Source organism: Gopherus flavomarginatus, chromosome 1, assembly GCF_025201925.1.
Source record: "Gopherus flavomarginatus isolate rGopFla2 chromosome 1, rGopFla2.mat.asm, whole genome shotgun sequence".
Lineage (NCBI taxonomy): Eukaryota > Metazoa > Chordata > Testudines > Testudinidae > Gopherus > Gopherus flavomarginatus.
In genome coordinates, this window is record NC_066617.1 from 339,726,613 (window position 1) to 339,746,202 (window position 19,590).

At 44.1% G+C, this 19,590-nt stretch overlaps 1 protein-coding gene across 1 annotated transcript; it reads left to right on the plus strand.

Moving 5' to 3' along the window:
• The first annotated feature begins 2,997 nt into the window (after positions 1-2,997).
• On the plus strand, positions 2,998-12,157 carry LOC127037098 (stromelysin-1-like). The gene is made up of 10 exons (XM_050928593.1): positions 2,998-3,142; positions 3,303-3,547; positions 3,863-4,011; positions 4,106-4,231; positions 6,493-6,654; positions 7,502-7,646; positions 8,742-8,875; positions 9,478-9,637; positions 11,531-11,634; positions 11,826-12,157. The coding sequence occupies exons 1-10, from the start codon at positions 3,026-3,028 to the stop codon at positions 11,927-11,929; spliced, it is 1,446 nt and encodes a 481-aa protein (XP_050784550.1). The 5' UTR covers positions 2,998-3,025; the 3' UTR covers positions 11,930-12,157.
• The last annotated feature ends 7,433 nt before the right edge of the window (positions 12,158-19,590 follow it).

Below are 19,590 nucleotides of genomic sequence, written 5' to 3' on the forward strand. Positions count from 1 at the left end.
CCACACACATACACAGGGCAGTGCAGTCAATTGTAATGGTGCTACTGGTATAGGCCAGTAGCAGATTACTTATCTCTCCCTGTCTACCCCCAGAACAAGGGGCAAGCAAAAAAGGAACTGTGCCTCAGTGGGATGATTTGAGTCACAATGCCTCCTGGATACCCCTGCCATGGTTCCTGTACCATTACTTAGAAATGTGGGAACTGCTCTCTGACAACCTACAAAACTCACTTATTCATTAGCCTACCTCACCCTTCTGAGAGCCCTGGGCAAGAGCTAAACACAATCTGGTCTGTAATTTTTTAGTTACTAACATGCTCAGTTACCAATCCTAGGGACTGAAGTTTACACATAAGAACATTATGGTCCCATCTGTCAAATGCCATTGAATGAGATACAGCATTTCAAGCATTGTGCAAAGGCAGGAAGAAAGTGAGGTCAAAGTCCTACTCTCCCACATAAAATCCTATGGTACAGCCCATGGATTAGCAATCAAACTGGGATAACCTTATGATATGGATACTCGTACCTTCCCCAGGACGTATTCTGGCAACACCCATTATTAGATATACTTGGTTCTTCTAGAGGGGATATAATTATTTATAGTGGGGTGCTAATCATGTTGCTCCTGAATTAAGGTTGCACAACTATTTCTATTTTAGTCCTGTCATTAGTTGCTTGCATCTTTCTGAAACATTCACTTTTGGAAGCTGACATTTCCCGTAGTTGGTTTGTCCACAAATATGGTTTGGGAAGGAGATGGTGGGAGTGGAAATTTGATCTGAAATACAACTTAGCCATTTTTGAATGTGAGGGGGGGAAAAAGAAAAGAAAGGAGAGAGAAATAAAGAAAACACTTTTTCAGCAACAGCAAATTTTTTACAGCCTTTTAAAAACAATCCTAGTACCACAATGGCTGAGATCTGCAACTTGACATCTGGCTTGAGGAACAGTGCAAGGCCTTGTTCCAAAGGAAACTGGTCTTCATTTGACCTAGTTAGGCACATTTGATAACCACACACTGAGCACACATAGATTTGTTCACTCAGTTCATCAAAGGGCAAATCCTGTCCCTTCCTTCATAGACATGGAGACTCCCTGGGCAGAGGGCCAGTGTGGTTCTGGGGTGCTCTACTGAGGCCTGTACATGTCATTGTGTGGGGTGTGTGTGTGTGGGGGGGATATGGGTGGGCCAGAAGACAGGGCCAAAAATTCACTATTGCCACAAAAGGGGGCAGCAGCGTCTACTCCAGCCTTTTGGTTAGATGAATCCCCCATAGGGTATGTTTACATAGCATTATGGAGCAAACTGCCCAACCTGCTCAAGAGTCTTGGGCTCGGGGGCTCACTGTACAAACAGTGCTTTGAAGTGGCAGCTTGGACTGGAACTCAAGATCTGCAGGCTTTGGATCCCTAAGCTGCAATTTCAAAGTGCTGTTTTTGGAGTGTTAGTGCAAGGTCTGAGAGCTCGTGTCACTTGATGCAGGCAGGGAGGTTCATTCCAAAATGCTGTGTAAACATACTCCAAGAGAGGATTCCTCTCCCTCAGACTCCAGGCACATCTGCCCCAGACTGTATGCTAAGGACCATGTATGCACACACAGCTTAACTGGCATGGCAGCCTATATTGCTGAAATCAATAGCAACAACTGAGACTGAGGGAAGGGATCCTACTGACTTTTCAAGATGCACAGAGGCCCTGTCCTCAGGCCTGGGTCAATCTTGTAGGGCATAAAGAGGCCAAGGAATAACTTGTGCAGATATTGTACTGTGTGCAGGAGAAAATCCTGCTCTGATGCACCTTAGCGGGAACTGCTGTTATGCTTATAAAACCTCACAGAATCTTTTTCAGGGGACAAGGCAATACGACGAATTTATTTAAAATGCTAAACAAACATCAAAGTCAGTATAGGTATCTACATAAACACACACACACCAAAAAGGTTCCGCAGCTGGTGTTATAGTTCCCAGTCCTTATCGTTTCTCGAGTCAGCCTAGTGGCCAGCTAGACTGAACACAAGGAGGGAGCCGGGCCTCAAGTTGGACATGTCTGATGCTCCGTTGTTATTGCAGAACAAACCCAAAGCTCTGTTGTTCTCGCTCATCTTTGACAGCAGTTAGTTCTCATGCAAGTCTATGGGTCCTGCTGTGTCATGCTTGCATTGTTTATCAAAGAACTGGTTGTATACATAACCATCTTTCATCTTCTTCTCTGGAATTTTGTTCTTGTTTTTGGGTGGATACCTTTGTACTTTAGGGTTGTTAATCTGCACTCTTTGGCATCAGGAGGAGATAATACTGGTGTCTTTGTTTCTTCACTCCCTCTTTGGTGGTTATCCCATCTGCTGCTGGCATCTCTTCTTATTTACTCACACATTTGCATCCGCACTCACACAAAGAATGGCTAAAAAATGTTCTAACGAGCAATTAAAGGGAACAGCAAAGGGGACAGTTAACCAATATTTTAACAAGCAGACTAGACTTGTAACAAAACAAAATTATTTTAAAGCAAAACAATTTCATATTACAATTTTAGCCTATAAAACAAGACAACTACTGATAACAAATTGGAACAACTTAATAGATTAAGACAACTCTAACATTTGCTAACATAATATTTTTTCTCACACTGCAGCCCTTTAGCACTTCTGAAAAATCAGACTACATTTATGCAGATGTCTAGATATGACTTTTGGCGCTGAACAGGTTTGAAAATGTTTGCCTAATTTACAAAGGAAAGGGGAAAAAATGGGAAGGAGAGAAATAGGAAAGTATCCTGGACATCCTCTGACAACATTGCAAAATCAAGGGATTTCAGACGAGGTCACCTGTAGTGAGTCATACTGCTAAAAGTAGCATTGTGCATGTTTTGTGGAAAATCAGAGGATGATATAAACTGTGAGTCATGTCACTGTTGACTTTACAGAGCACCCAAGTGATATATATACTGGGACACTGAAGAGACATGCACAGAAAAGATAGAGACTAAGAGATTTTGTTAAACTAGTGGTAGGATAAAGAAGTGATGTTGAAAATGAAGAGTCTTGCATTCCAGATCTTACTTTGTGTAGCATTTTCTTTTGCTTTTCCAGTAGTTCCAGAAACAGAGAAGAAAAATGAAGAAGACATGCAATTTGCTGAGGTAATGATTGTAAACAATGTATATGAATAAAGCTGATAGGAAGAACTAGTCTTTTATCATAATAAGATCGCAGGACTAACTATATAACTATTAAGATTATTCTATACATTCTAAAAGAAACATGAATGTCATAAAATGTGGGTGTTTTTTTTCTGATCAGAAATATCTGGAAAAGTACTATAAACTTAAAACAGAGGCAGAACCTATCTTTAAAATGAAGAACAGCAAACCCATAACTGACAAAATCCGAGAAATGCAGGAATTCTTTGGGCTGAAAGTGACTGGGGAACTGGATTCCAATACTTTGGAGGTGATGAAGCAGCCCAGGTGTGGAATACCTGATGTCGGTCAATTCAGAATCTTTCCAAAGTCTCCTAGATGGACAAAAACAGATCTGAAATATAGGTAATATTTCAATGTGTTTCCTGGATTGCCATTGGGAATTACAGAAAGAATTAGTTTTATATGTTTACTATTTATTCTTATCGTTATGGTAGCACCTAGGAACCTGAATGAGGATCAAAGCCCTATTGTTGTAGGCACTAAACAAACACAGAGGTAGACATAAATTGTGTATCAAGGAGCATATTGTCTAAAAAGACAAGACATACAAATAGTAACATACAGACAACAAGGAAGCAAAATGTTTAACATTAAGTACATGTCCTGTTCGTTGCATTTTTAGTTGCCTAAATTTATTTCCTTATTATGCATTTAAAGGATTTTGAACTACACACCAGATATGGAACCAGCTGATGTAGATGAAGCGATTGAGAAGGCTTGGAACGTCTGGAGCAGTATGACCCCACTGAAATTCACCAGAGTTTATGAAGGCAATGCAGATATAATGATCTCCTTTGCAGCTAGATGTAAGAGAATCTCCATGTGTCAATGATAAGTACTGACTCCTTTATTTACAGTCCTGATTGAGAAGAATCACACTTTTTATGTATCCTTTTCTAGTTCATGGTGACTTCTTTTCCTTTGATGGAGTGGGTGGAACCCTCGCTCATGCCTATGCACCGGGCGAAGGTATTGGTGGAGATGCCCACTTTGATGAGGATGAATACTGGACAAAAGATTTGAAAGGTAGGTATCCCTTACCATTGTATTAGCATGCTCTGCTGTGCAGTATTTGATTGTAAGAGCTATTAGCTCATTTTTACACTGGAGAGAGATGAGGGCACAAAAGTAATGCAGCTTAGTAATAACTACATATAAAGGGTCTGAGCCTGGTGTACTTCTCAGCGGAATTCTCCTTGAAATCAATGGTTCAGGTTCTGACAATCCATAGTAATTCCACTGAAGTCAATGCAATGACTACAACTGTGGCCCCTGTGGAGTGACTGGAATTACCATGGACATGGACTATTTGACTGAGTTAGACAATAGGCATTACTAGTGTATGGCATGGAATTGTGCCCTTAGGGTGAGGTTTTTAAAACAAAATATATTAATAAAGTGATGATAACTTTTAACAACCTTGTGTAGGGAAAACAATGTGTGTTCAGTGGATGAGTGTATTTGTGGTACATGTTGGGTGCTTCTCTCTAGTGTGCTTTATCGTGGGTTAGATTATGGGATCACAAGCTATGGGGCTCAATGCAGGAATTATGGAGTGAAATTCCATGGCCTGTGTTATTCAGAAAGTCATTTAAGAAAAACATAATAGCTTCTTCTGGCCTCTGAATTCATCAAAATGAATAAAACCTTGGTTATACGTAAGGAGGGATATTTCTGCAGAAGCTTTCATGTTGGCTGGCTTCATATTTGTTTCTTCAGAGGAAAAAATGTGTAATACCCTCTACAGAATCAAAAACTAATTCTTGTCACAGTTTTTTCTGAAGACTAAACATGCCCAGCTTTTTTTAAACCTTCCTCATAGGTCATGTTTTGTAAACCTGTTATCATTTTGGTTTCTCTGTTCTGGATGCATTCTGATTTGTCCACATCTTCTTAAAGTGTGGCACCCAAAACTGGACACAGTAGTCCAGCTGATGCCTCGCAAGAAGCACAATTCTCTCTTGTGTCTTACATCTGACACTCCTGTTAATATATCCCAGAAACATGTTCATCTTTTTTACCGCTGCATCACATTTGTGGCTGAGGTTCCATTTGTGATCCACTATAACCCCAGAACCTTATCTGCAGTACTACTGCCTAACCAGTTATTCCCCATTTTGCAGTTGTTTGTTTGATTTTTCAAGTAGTTTATACTTGTCTTTATTGAATTTCATCTTGATGATTTTAAACCAGTCCTTCAATTTATCAAGGTAATTTTGAATTCTAATCTTTCCTCCAGAAATGTTAAAAGCACACTCTCCACTCCATTATCCAAATCATTAATGAAAATATTTAATTGTACCAGACTCAAGACAAGCCCCACTAGATGCATCCTCCCAGTTTGACAGTGAACAGTTGGTAACTACTTTTGAGTATGGTTTTTCAACCAGTTTTGCACCCACCTTATTGTAATTTAATCTAAACCAGATTTCCCTAGTTTGTTGATGTGAATGTCATGTGGGACTATGTCAAAAGTCTTTCTTAAATCAAGATATATCACATCTACTGCCTCCCTCCTATACTTAGGCCAGTAATTCTGTCAAAGAAAGAATGAGATTGGTTTGGGATGATTTGTTCTTCACAAATCCATGTTGGATATACCTTATAACCTTCTTATTCTCTAGGTGCTTACAAAGTGATTGTTTAAGAATTTTTAAAGTACCTTTCCATGACTCAAAGTTAGACTGACTGGTCTATAATTCCCTTGGACCTCTTTGCATACATCAATGCTACACACTAAGCCCCGGGCTCTTATTCAGGTTTGCACCAAAGCCCCTCTTCTGTCCACATACAAATCATCTGACTTAGATCAGCAAGCACTAAGGACCTGGGTCTTAGGGCCCTGTTTTGTGTGTGGGGCGGTTCAAGGGGTGGTGGGGATGGGGTGGTGGTGGTTCAGAACCTGAGTTCCACTGTGACCTGGATCCAAGCCCTGTCATTTTGCAGGGTGGACACAGCTCAAGCTGCAGACCAGAGTCAGAGGGTGTGTATAGTGTCATATGGATGGGCTAATACGGCTATGAGACTTGGGTCCAGCAAGTATGAACCCAGATTTACAATGCAGTATGGATGCTTAAGTATGGGCTTGGAAACATTGTGTTCCCAATCCCAGGTCCCACAGAGCCAGATTTACAATGCAGTGTAGACATACCCTTTGTTTCCCTTTTTTAAAGATAGCTACTATGTTCGTCCTGCTCCGCTCCTCTGGGACCTCACCCGTCCTTTCCTATTGTTTTACAGGGACATTTATTTAACCTACATGTATGCTATGCTTTTTATATTTTTAGGATTCAACTTGTTCCTTGTTGCTGCTCATGAGTTTGGCCACTCATTGGGTCTTCATCATTCAAATGTCCTTGGCTCCTTGATGTATCCAGCCTATCTGCAGAGAGAGATCAGAAACTACAGACTCCCTCAGGATGATGTTGAAGGCATTCAGACCCTATATGGTAAGGAGGAAACATCACATTTTTTTAAAGTCTCTCTCATACAGGTTACAAACAATCAGATGAGAATGTGTAACCAAGAGCCATACTGTGGCCTACCTGTGGGGGGCGTGAAGGGGGTAAGGCACCTCCGCCATAAGAGCAGTGTACAGGGGCTGGCTGTAACTGTAGTCCTTGCTCTTACCTTTACACAGGGACTGTGTTCCCTCTTGTGTCCTCTGGGCGCTAATCATAGTCAAAGGGATGAGAAGCCAGTAACGCCATGGCTCACTCTAACTCCATCTGCACGAGCCAGCTCAGCTGGTTAGCTGTGAGGAGGAGCACATAGCGCGACCCCTTCATGCACATTAGGCACACACACCCCGCCCTCCTGCAGAGGTGGCTTCCTGGGCATCCCTAATCCGAAAGGTTTACATACGTTTCTGTATGAAACTTTGTGACAGTCTTGTGCCAGCTCCTAAGCAGATGTGAATTGGCACAGCTCCATTCATATCAAGGAGGAGATCAGAGAGGCAGTGGTCAGGATACTAGGTTAGGACTCCAGAAACCCAGGTTCAATTCCTTGTTCCGCCATAGAGCTTCTGTGTCTCTAATCCTCTCAGTTTCTTCATCCTTAAAACGAGGATAATAGCATTGTCCTCTCCCACAGGGGTGTTGTGAAGATAAATACATTAACGATTGTGAAGCGCTCAGAAAATATGGCTCAGTGGTGGCCATATAATTACCTAGATAGAATGGGAAAACACTGTTTCAAACCAACTGAGAATTTGGCCCAGTACTGCTGTTCTCCAAGCTCTGGGATAGCAATACTAACTGACCTTCCAATTCTGCTTTTAACCTCTTCCCTAAGGACCCCCAACCTCTACTGAGCCACCAGCTTCCACACCATCTAAAGGAACACCCACAGAAACATCAACCACAGGCATCTGTGACCCTCACTTGACTTTTGATGCCATCACCAGTCTCCGTGGGGAAATAATGTTCTTTAAGGACAGGTAAATTATTTCTGTTTTGTCAACATCAAGTTTTGCTTAGATTACACTTGTAAGGGCAATGCTTTGACAATTAGTTCAAGAGGGGGGATTTCCTTCCAAATGTATAGTCAACACAACCTCACAAATTTCTACTTGCCCGTGCAACCTGGGCGAAGTAACTGGGCTTTCTGACAGGTGAGTAAATATTAGTATTTTAAATCATCCTTAGTCATCCTGTGCATGGTCTGTTACATTTCCATGCCAATTGTGCAATCAGAGCATTGTAGTTTAGCCTGCAGCCATATCACATGAAGCATTGTTCTTGACAGACTGGTGTCAGGCTGCGGATGGCAGATCTAAAGGGAAAACTATGGGGCTATAGAAAGTGTAGTTGGTGATTCAGTAGGTGGCATTCTTCACCTCCAGACAGCATTGACTTAAGGCTGCAGCTGCAGTGCTTGGTGACACTCTGCTGTTAGAGGTGCCATCTTTTCAATGAGATCTGATACTTAACCCTTTAATGGGTCATTTAAAGATCCCAATGCACTTCTTGCAAGATGGAATAAAAGTGGCATCCCCAGGGTCTTGGCTAAATACCAACTCAGGGAATGACATTCTGCCTGCATAAATGCCTCCTGAAGATTCAATGGAAGAAATTATTCTTAAATGTCCCTGCTAAAAATGCAGTTTACTGTTGCTGCGCGCTGTCAAAGAGCTGATACATTGCACTGAAGTGATAGCTGCATTTACTTGGTGGGCAAAAGGATTCCTCCTGACACAGCATTACAGAGAGGTTTCAGCTCTGCCCTGTGCCTTACTGGGGACCAAAGGAATGGGAGGGAAAGGGTGAGGTAAAAGGGCAGAGTGGAAGAACCCCAGTGCAAATAAATAGAAGAACAGGATTTCTCTGTAGCAGCGAAGAGGGCACTAGGAAATGGGCATTGCATCTCCAAGGGGACATGATCTGTGGGTTGGGGGCATGTCCCACCACCTGCAACTGATGAACAAATGTACAGCTCATACAGTTGGAATTTTTATTAAATTTCCCTGTTGATGATCTCATGCATTAATGGTAAAATATGATTATATAAGCAAGCAACTTGTCTTTTCAATCAGGTTTATCTGGCGCAAGAGTCCTTATTTCCCAGGTATTGAGCATGAATTAATTTCTTCCTTCTGGCCAGCCCTACCATCTGGCTTTCAAGCTGCTTATGAAATTGACAAGAAGGATCAAGTGTTTCTTTTTAAAGGTATTTCTATTGAATTTCTAGATATTCTTCTTACATGTGGAGATGAAGAAGCAATTATTATTATTATTATTATTAATAATAACCATCACCACCTAGCACTTACATAACTTTTCACTTCAAAATGCAGTTTCATAGTCATTAACTAATTAAACCTCACAACAGTCCTGTGAAATAAGATTTTATGCCTATTTCATAACTGAGAGGAAAACTGAGAGTGAAGTTAAATGATGTGCTTAAGGCAGGTGAGAAGATCAGTTATATAAAATGGAGTGCTTACATTTAGTCAACTAAATTCGTATTTAGGCACCTAACTAAGTGGCCTGATTTCCAGAGTTTCTGAACTATCCCAGATCCCATGGAGGGAAAAAATTTTTTTAACTACTCTAATGAATTTATAGAGCAAAAAATCCAAGCGTCCTGAAACCTTAAACATTTCAGCTGCCTTGCTTGAAAGGATTATCTTCAAATTCAGTGCTATCAATGGAATTCACCCCATAGGGAACATAAACATTTCTTTGGGGAGGCGCCACGACTGTACTTAGATACTACTTAATCTCATCAAAAGTCCCTATTGAACTTTTCTATCTTGTTTTTTTTGACAGGAAATCAATACTGGGTTGTCAGTGGATACTCTGTACATCCAGGTTTTCCTAGGAACATCCACACCCTGGGCTTTCCAAGATATGTTAAGAAAATTGATGCCGCTGTTTATGACGAGAATACCAAAAAAACATACTTCTTTGTAGGTCACAAGTATTGGAGGTAAGATTAAATTCTCTCAGCAAATAATCCATGCACCTTCTTTAAAGCCTTATTAACCCTTTACATTTGGAATTATGACAAATCTGTGGCTCCCTTGAGTAGGATTTCATGACCGCACGCTCCACTATTAAGCTGAATTTCAATGACAATAGAGATAGAAGTCAGATCTTTCTTCTTCTTAAAACACTCGAGTTAAAGAACATTTTCCATTTGCTGCTAGTACAGTAAAAGTCTTTTTATTGGGCATGTTAGGAGAACGGGGGGTGCCAGTAAGTGAAGAATTCCAGTTAACTAAGAAGTAAGGAATTTGCATGTGGGAGGGGATGTGGGGCTGGGGATTAGGGCATGGGAGGGGGTGCGGAGTGCTGGATCTGGGGGGCACTCATCTCGGGCGGCTCCTCACAAGCAGTGACCTGTACCTTTTACTGTAGTATGTTCCTATAACACAGGTGAACCTATCCAATTTTGTCCAGCAGGAGGCAGGACACCAACACAGTGGCCAGGTCATTATAGTATAATAGTGTAATTTGTGCAGGGACTGGCTTTGTGTTACAGGTTTGTACAGAGCTTAGCAGAGACATTTAAATCTGTTGTCCTTGCCCTTCTCTCACTTGGGTCAGTGAGAATAGAGATGTTACTTTCACTTTTCTTTCTAGTCATTTTTGTTTTCTCATTCTTGTGACCAATGCTCTACTGCAGAGTTCCAGCCCAGCACCATTATTAGCACAGGCTGAGCCCCGGAGTCATTGCAAAGAACAGTTAATAGGAGTGCATCATAAATCCATCAGTAAAAATCTCGACTGCCCTTCCAGTGTCTGTTCTTAGTCCAAGTTTAAGGTACCCCCCTCCTTTTCAGCATTGGCTGATCCTTGTGTGTGATGCAGGCCTGTAGGGACCCTGTGTTTTGGCTGCTCCCTGTGCCCATCTCCTGGCCCTGACTGAGTTCTCTTTTGTGCCTGTGGTGTCCCTGCAGCTCATGCCTACCATGAGCTGTCTCGCCCAAGTGGTACGCCCCACCTCCAGTGGTAGGAGAGCTGGTAGTGTAACCCATACACCTCCTGAGTCTTGTGTTCTGTCCCACTGAGTGGCACCGAGACCTCTTAGAGAGAGATTAATGAGTTTGCTCTACAGCCTTAGCTAACGGCCATATGGCTTTTAGCTCATGCAGTAGATGCTCATGCATTTAGCTCCAGAGGTCCCAGATCCAATCCCACCCGCTGAATACCAGGGTCTGTTGGTATTACAGGGGGGCCTCGTCCGGAATTTCAACTGGGAAGTCTCTGAAGCTTGGGACACGTGTGAGGGTGGAAAGACCAGCACGTCCTCTTATTTCAACTGTTACCCGATCAGGGCTAGAGGAAGGCTGAACTTCACAGCACCCCTGCTGTCCTGTGTAGTGGGGAACTGAACTCCATCTGCTTCTAAAATTAAATTCAGAAAATATTGCTACAAATAGATAGGTTTTGTAACCACTTCCCCCCACACACACACAAAAGCCACCAATATTTCTTCTTGGGTGAGACATAACTAAGTGCTCACCAAGGCCCCATCCTACAAAGTCTTATGTGTATGATTAGCTTCACTCAGGTGACTAGTCCCATCGACAACTCCTAAACACAAAGAAAGTCATGTACCGAAATGTCTTTGCATCCTAACAGCAATCAAGTAGGAAAAACAAACTGTTTAGTCAGAATAGCTAAGAACAACTGTGCATAGACTAGTAAAGGTGAAAGTATTCATGTAGTAAGAATTGATACAATTCAATGAGTTCACAGTAGTTCATGGTTAGTGAGTTTTAGCTAAGGGCAGGACTTACTTCTTGTAAAGGTCAGTTGGATTCAATATTAAATATCACATGCTTATGTATTATTTTCATTTCATTTCTTCATTCAGTTATGATGAAGTCACCAAATCCATGGAGAAGGGTTATCCAAGACGCATATCAGTTGACTTTCCAAGAATTGGCAATAAGGTTGATGCTGCTTTTCAGGAAAAAGGTAAATAGAAAAAAATACTTTGATAGTTGAATATACTGGAAAATTTGCATTTCCATAGATTCAAGAATCATTATAGAAATTAGTAAGGGTGATTCTTTACATGTACACATTTTAATTTGCAGCATTGTCTGTGGGAGGAGAATGAATATACATTTGTACAAAGTAATTATTCATTTTGTTTTTATTTCTAGGACATTTCTATTTTTTCGATGGATCAAAGCAGTATGAGATAGACACCAAGTCCAAGAAAGTTATTCGTGAAATGAAGAGCAATAGTTGGTTTGACTGCAAATAAGAGCAGACACACAAGGTGATGGTGCAAAAGAAACAGAACCCAATTTTGTATGCGTTAGAGATGGTTTTTCATAAATTTTTTGTTTCTAATCAGTATTGTTAATCTTTTACTTTATGTCTGAGCCACATAAGAGCTGTGATTTCTGATAAATATTATTTTAAATAACAGAGGAAATGTTAAATTTAATATATAGCTTTAACTTATCTTAGTATTGTATTTAGGCTATTTATTAAGCTGTCACTGAGCAATAAAGCTATTTTATGTTTGTGTATATAACTGTCTTGGGTTCTTTTGGTCCAGCCTCCTGGTCTTTCTGGTCAGCAGCTCTAGAGAAGGGGCCAGTGAATTTAATTGAATTGCCCTGCAGTGTGAACTCCCAGCTCAGCCTTTCAGGCAATATGATGACTTTAAGGGACTTCACTAGGTGTAGAGGCCACATAGAGTAGAGGCAGAAGTAAGTGGGCAGCTTCAGGGAAATGGTCTTAAGGGAAGGGGATAGATAGTAGAAGAAGAAGATAGAATCACAGCACTATATGTTCACTCCCTGCTTCATAAGAGTTGATAGTTCTAAGACATCTAGGACCTTGAGCGTCAGCATTATGCTGGACACTGTGACCACATGGAAGTTTACTGTGCTCTGGTGATAGAGCACTGGTATGTTTACTCCTAAAGCACATCTTGACTACATGAGCGATTTTACGCAGGGCCTATGACATGCAGTTGAGTAGTTCTGATTCCATCCAGTAGAGGGCAGTCACACCCCCAGTTCATTACAATATTATTCTAAACAACTGATCCTATCATCACGCACTATCTGAACTGTTATAATTTCTTCGTGTCTTTTGTAATGAAGCAGAAGGGACTGACATAACCCTAGCAGGGGCGGTAGGTTATATGGGCTCGAGGCGCCCAAGCACCAGGAATATTCAAGGATGGGAGCTGTGCTCCATCAATATTTGGAGCTGGGTCTCTCCCCTGGACCTGCCTGAAGGGCTCCACCGCCCCCTCGCGTGCCCCTGAGCATCGCCTCTCCCCCACCTCAGGGCTTCCCTGCCTGAAAAAAAAACAGCCCGTGCCTCTCTCCCTTGCTTGTGCTGCCGGCTGCCTGCCGCTGCTTCTGCCTAAGGCTATAGAGAGCAGCGGCCAGCAGACTGTTGGAGCACCTCAGGAGGGGGAGGGGGAGTGGGAGGTGGGAGGAGGCATGCACCTGCTTGGGAGCCCTCTCTTCTGTCCCCCAGCACCCACTGGAAGAGATGCCAAGGGGACTTCCGGCCAGGAGATGGACATCTGGAGTCGACCTCACTCACCTGAGCAGCTGCTGGGGCTTTGGTGAGGTTTGACCCTGTGATCCACCCCTTCCCCCCTGCAGCCTCCACTCCTGCCCAATGCTGGGCAAAGGGAAGCCCCATCCCCAGTGAGGCTAGAGTGAGGGGCAGCAGGCTGCAGCAGGGGAGGAAGGAAGCCACATGTGATGGCAGTCTGCCCCCACCCCCAGCACCCACCCACCCACCACAGGGGAGCTGGGGGAAGGGGCTTCCTAGACCTGAGCAGCTGGGGCTTGAGTGAACTTTGTGACACCCTATCCCCCACCCCAGCCACCACCCTGCAGTCCCCACTCCTGCCCCATGCTGGGCAAGGGGCAGCCCCATCCCCAGTGAGGCTATGGTGAGGGGCAGCAGCAGGGGAGGCCACACGTGATGGCAATCCCTCCCCCCCCAGTACCCACCATAGGGGAGGCAAGTGGGATTTCTGGACCTGAGAGAGGCCCTAGGAGCATGTGCAGTGACTGAGGTGCAGAGTGACTGTGCTGCCGGAGAGAGGGAAGAGGAGGGGTCCCTCCCCTGGAGCTTGCTGTTGCCAGTGGGGGGTGGGGGAGTCCTCTCTGGCCCTAGCCCTGGGGCAGCCTGTCTGCACCCCAAGTTCCTTATCCCCAGCCATGCCCCACACCAGAGCCTGCGCCCCCAGCACCCCAACCCTGAGCACCCTCCTGCACTGTAAACCCCTCATCCCCTGCCCCACCCCAGAGCCCTCACCTGAGGGGAAAAATGTGCACCTTAAATTTGGTGGTCAGTTTGGAGTATCATTGTGTTTACCACAATACTTGATTATTTTACACCCTTTAAAGTATATAACTAGTTGTAAACAGGCGTTACAAAGTGGGAATGTTCTTAATGTTTTCTCTGAATACTGTGTGGGTGCCTCAGTTTCCCCTATGCATGTCTCAAGGATCTAGATGGTGAGATAAGGGGGTGTGATTGTTGCAGAGCCTTAGAGAGCCAGTGTGATGCCGTCTGCACAGAGAATGGGCGAAACCCTGTCTCTGGGCAACTGATGGCCTAGGCCACTCTCCTGCAAGGTGCCAACTGAAGGTGTTGGAGAACAAAGAGATCAGGTGGCCTCCTAATGCCTGGAAAAGAGACAAAGGCCAGAGGAGAGAGTGTCAGTGCCTGTGTGGACTTCTGGGAAGCGCATGGTGTGGAAGAGGTTGCTGGGATGCTTTGGAACTACTCCATACAAAGCCAGTCAGGACTCTGGGGGAGCCTCCTCTCTCTGAGCATACTGTCTCCAGGGCAAGAAACTTACTCCTTCCTGAGTCTGACCTCAGAGCATTCAGTATGCCCTTCCACATCGTATGCTTTCCGCAGCAAGTCTGCCCAGGCAAGTCCTGGGGCAACCAGAGGTCCCTGCACCCCAACTCTGTAGTCAGACGTGACTATCAGCCAGCCGGTAAAACAGAAGGTTTATTAGACGACAGGAACACAGTCTAAAACAGAGCTTGTAGGTACAGAAAACAGGACCCCTCAGTAAGGTCCATCTTGTGGGGTGGGGAGCCCAGACCCAAGTTCTGGGCCTCTCCCCATTTCCCCAGCCAGCTCCAAACTGACACTCCCTCCTCTGGCCTTTGTGTCTCTTCTGGACAAGGAGGCCACCTGATCTCTTTGTCCCCAACACCTTCAGCTGGCACCTTGAGGGGGAAACTGAGGCATCCAGACAGTATTCAGAGAAAACATTAAGAACATTCCCACTTTGTCACAACAGGTGCAACAAAATATAATACCGTATATTGAAGCAGGCAAGTGCTCCTTCTGACTTTCCACTTTTAATTGACCCTTGTAATCTTGTGGTGCTGACGTGTTGTAGCTTCATTTTATATCGGCTTACAGGGCGGGATCGGGGGGGCACCACCATTTTGGGCACCACCAAACCATTTACAAACCTGCTGCCTATGAACCCTAGATAAAGGTATTGCTAAATATGGGGGTGTAGGATGGCAAAGGCAGGAGATTTGGTGGCTCAGGTGAGTGACAAGGGGTTATATCCTTCAGGCCTCTAATCTGAATGCAGCTCAGGTCAGTCTGAGCTATGAGGGAAAACTGAAAAAATTAGGTTTGTTTAGTCTGGAAAAGAAAAGACCGAGAGGGGACAGTTTTCTAGTACATAAAAGGTTGTCACAAGGAAGAGGGACATAAATTGTTCTCATTAATCTCTGTGGACAGGATGAGAAGCAATGGGCTTAAATTACAGCCAGGGCAGATTAGATTGAACATTAGGACAAACTTCCTATCAGGATAGTTAAGCACTGGAATAAATTGCCTAGGGAGACTGTGGAATCTCCATCATTGGAGATTTTTAAGAGCAGGTTAGACAAACACCTGTCAGGGATTGTCTTGATAATACTTAGTCCTGCCGTGAGTGCAGGGGACTAGACTAGATGACCTCTCGAGTCCCTTCCAGTCCTATGATTCTAATCTGGTGACTGGAACTGGATATAGCTATGTTAACACCAGGTGGAAATTGTTCATAGATAGAGCACTGAGCACTTACCCAAATCAGGTCCCTTTATGATGTCTTAAACTGAGCACCCAAAATCCAAGGCACCCACAATCACCAGTCACATTTTAAAATCTTGTCTATGTAGTGTGCATCCAACCCTGTTATCACTGGTGTCAAAAGTCATGTGCAAACCTAATGACTGCATTCAGAGTAGTATCAGGCCCGGAATAAACATACACTGTCAGAATGTGTGGTGGGCGTGTGCTATAGATCACCGGATCAGAAGGATGATGTAGACGAGTCTTTCTTCAGACAACGAACTGAAGTTTCCAGATCACAGGCCCTGGTTCTAATGGGGGACTTCAATCACCCTGACATCTGGTGGGAGAGCAATACAGCAATGCACAGACAATCCAGGAAGTTTTTGCAGAGTATTGGGGACAACTTCCTGGTACAAGTGCTGGAGCAACCAACTAGGGGCCATGCTCCTCTTGACCTGCTGCTTACAAACAGGGAAGAATTGGTAGGGGAAGTAGAAGTGGGTGGCAACCTAGGCATCAGTGACCATGGGATGGTTGAGTTCAGGATCCTGACAAAAGGAAGAAAGGAGAGTAGCAAAATATGGACCCTGGACTTCAGAAAAGCAAACTTTGACTCCCTTAGGGAACTGATGGGCAGAATCCCCTGGAAAGATAATATGAGGGGGCAAGGAGTCCAGGAGAGCTGGCTGTATTTTAAAGAAGCCTTATGGTGGGTGCAGGAACAAACCATCCCAAAGTGCATAAAGAACAGCAAATATGGCAGACGACCAGCTTAGCTTAACAGTGAAATCCTCAGTGAGCTTAAACTCAAAAAGGAAGCTTACAAGAAGTGGAAATTTTGACAGATGACTAGGAAGGAGTATAAAAATATTGCTAGAGCATACAGGGGTGTAATCTGGAAGGGCAAGGCCCAATTGGAATTGCAGCTAGCAAAGGATGTGAAGGGTAACAAGAAGGGTTTCTACAGGTATGTTAGCAACAAGAAGATGGTCAGGGAAAGTGTGGGACCCTTAGTGAATGGGGGAGGCAACATAGTGACAGATGATGTGGAAAAAGCTGAAGTATTCAAAGCTTTTTTTGCCTCGGTCTTCACAGACAAGGTCAGTTCCCAGACTGCTGCACTAGGCAACACAGTATGGGGAGGAGGTGAGCAGCCTCAGTGGTGAAAGAACAGGTTAAGGACTATTTAGAAAAGCTGGACGTGCACAAGTCCATGGGTTCAGATCTAATGCATTCAAGGGTGCTAAGGTTGTTGGTTGATGTGATTTCAGAGCCATTGGCCATTATCTTTGAAAATTCGTGGCAATTGGGGGAGGTTCTGTATGATTGGAAAAAGGCAAATATTGTGCCCATATTTAAAAGAGGGAAAAAAGAGAACCTGGGTAACTACAGACCAGTCAGCCTCACTTCCGTCCCTAGCAAATTAATGGAGCAGGACCTCAAAGAATCATTTTGAAGACTTGGAAGAGAGGAAGGCGATCAGGAACATTCAACATGGATTCACTAAGGGCAAGTCATGTCTGACCAACCTGATTGCCTCCTATGATGAGATAACTGGCTCTGTGGATATGGGGAAAGTGGTGGATGTGATATACCTTAACTTTAGCAAACATTTTGATACGGTCTTCCACAGTATTCTAGCCAGCAGGTAAAAAAAGTATGGATTGGTTGAATGGACTATAAGGTGGATAGAAAGCTGGGTAGATTGTCGGGCTCAATGTGTAGTGATCAATGGCTCGATGTCTAGCTGGCAGCCGGTATCAAGCGGAGTGGCCTAGGGGTCATGTCCTGGGGCCAGTTTTGTTCAACATCTTTATCAATGATCTGGATGATGGGATTACTTACACCCCCAGCAAGTTCTCAGATGACACTAAACTGGGGGGAGAGATAGATGGGGGGAGGGATAGCTCAGTGGTTTGCGCATTGGCCTGTTAAACACAGAGTTGTGAGTTCAGTCCTTGAGGCTGTCATCTAGGGGGTCAGGGCAAACACCTGTCTGGGGATAGGTCCTGAGCAGGGCATTGGACTAGTTGATCTTCTGAGGTCCCTTCCAATTCTATATGCTGGAGGGTAGGGATATGGTCAGGGTCCAGAGTGGCCTAGACAAATTAGAGGATTAAGCCAAAAGAAATCAGATGAGGTTCAACAAAGACAAGTGCAGAGTCCTGCACTTATGAAGGAAGAATCCCATGTACTGCTACAGGCTGGGGACAACTGGCTAAGCATCAGTTCTTCAGAAAATGATCTGGAGATTACAGTGGACAAGAAGCTGGATATGAGTTCAGCAGTGTACATTCATTGCCAAGGAGTCCAACAGCATCTTGGGCTGCATTGCCAGCAGACTGAGGGAAGTGTTTATTCCCCTCTATTCAGCACTGGTGAGGCCACACCTGGAGTATTGCATCCAGTTTTGGTCCCCTCACTATAGAAGGGATGTGGACAAATTGGAAAGTCCAGCAGAGGGCAACACAAATGATTAGGGGGCTGGGGCACATGACTTATGAGGAGAGGCTGAGGGAAATGGGGTCATTTAGTTTGCAGAAGAGAAGAGTGAGGGGGGATTTGATAGCAGCCTTCAACTAGCTAAAGGGGGTTCCAAAGAGGATGGAGTTAGGCTGTTCTCAGTGGTGGCAGATGACAGAAACAGAAGCAATGGTCTCAAGTTGCAGTTGGGGAGGTTTAGGTTGGATATTAGGAAACACTATTTCACTATGAGGGTAGTGAAGCACTGGAATGGGTTACCCAGGGAGGTGGTGGAATCTCGATCCTTAGAGGTTTTTAAGACCCAGCTTGACAAAGCCTTGGCTGGGATGATTTAGTTGGTGTTGGTCCTGCTTTGAGCAGGAGATTGGACTAGATGACGTCCTGAGGTCTCTTCCAACCATGATTCTATGATTCTATGAATGTATCTCATTGCTTATTGCTATAACAAATGCATATACACAGTCCAGATTTTCCATAAACAATCAGATCACTGTTCAGTCTAGTCCAGTATGCAGCAGTGGCCAGTCTGAGTTGCTTCATAGGAAAGAGAAACCAAAGTTATAATGCTCCTAGCAGGCAATTTCCAGAGGAGTTGCGATATGGACATCCCCGCTGGAGAAATGAATGCTCTCATGTGGCCTGAATGGGAGATGACTTTTCAGAGGATTTGGAAAATCACTTCCATCATTGCTTGGCCAGGCAGGGTTTAGTCCCCTATCTAGATACACATGCATGAAGATTGACCTGGAAGTGATTCCTGCATGAAGTGATGTTAGTGGATCCAACATCCTTATTGTCATAGAGGAAATTATGGCAGATTAGGCTTCTGGAGGGAACACACACCCTAGGCTGGAAAGGAAGGGAGATCCACCAGGAGCCACACAGAAGGCACAAGCAAGACAGCAAGCCCTGCCATTAAACAAAGACTATCTCATTCCCATGAACTGTCTTTATGCAGCTGTCAGAAGAGAGGTACATGCCACTCCCTCTGCGGCTGGCATCCTCAGCAACAAAATACATACCTATGGCTCCATATTTAAACACACTAGCCTCAGGGTTTGGCAGCCAGGTAGGAGATGTAAACGTCTCTCGTTAGACGCCACTCACCAGTGGCACAGCCAGAGCTGCAGTTTTACAGTTCAAAAGCTCCTCGTGTGTGGGTCTTCACTCTTGTACTTTAGCCTGTGGCTCCCACACTGCTGCCAGAGTACACTGTGGCCAGAATATGGCTGGGTGTGTGAAGAATTTTCAGAACAAACCGTACTCATTACCTCACAGGCAAGCCATGTGGGGACCCCTACTCTTATCTTCTTCCTTTCAGGTTTGTATTTGTACAATTTAAAGTAGTATTTACATATGCTG

Bases quoted from the DNA above. Each gene is read 5' to 3' on its own strand.
- LOC127037098 (XM_050928593.1), top strand. From the start codon at position 3,026: ATGTTGAAAATGAAGAGTCTTGCATTCCAGATCTTACTTTGTGTAGCA. The intron at 6,655-7,501 runs GTAAGGAGGAAA...CTCTTCCCTAAG, and splicing joins AGGCATTCAGACCCTATATG to GACCCCCAACCTCTACTGAG. The intron at 7,647-8,741 runs GTAAATTATTTC...CTTTTCAATCAG, and splicing joins ATAATGTTCTTTAAGGACAG to GTTTATCTGGCGCAAGAGTC.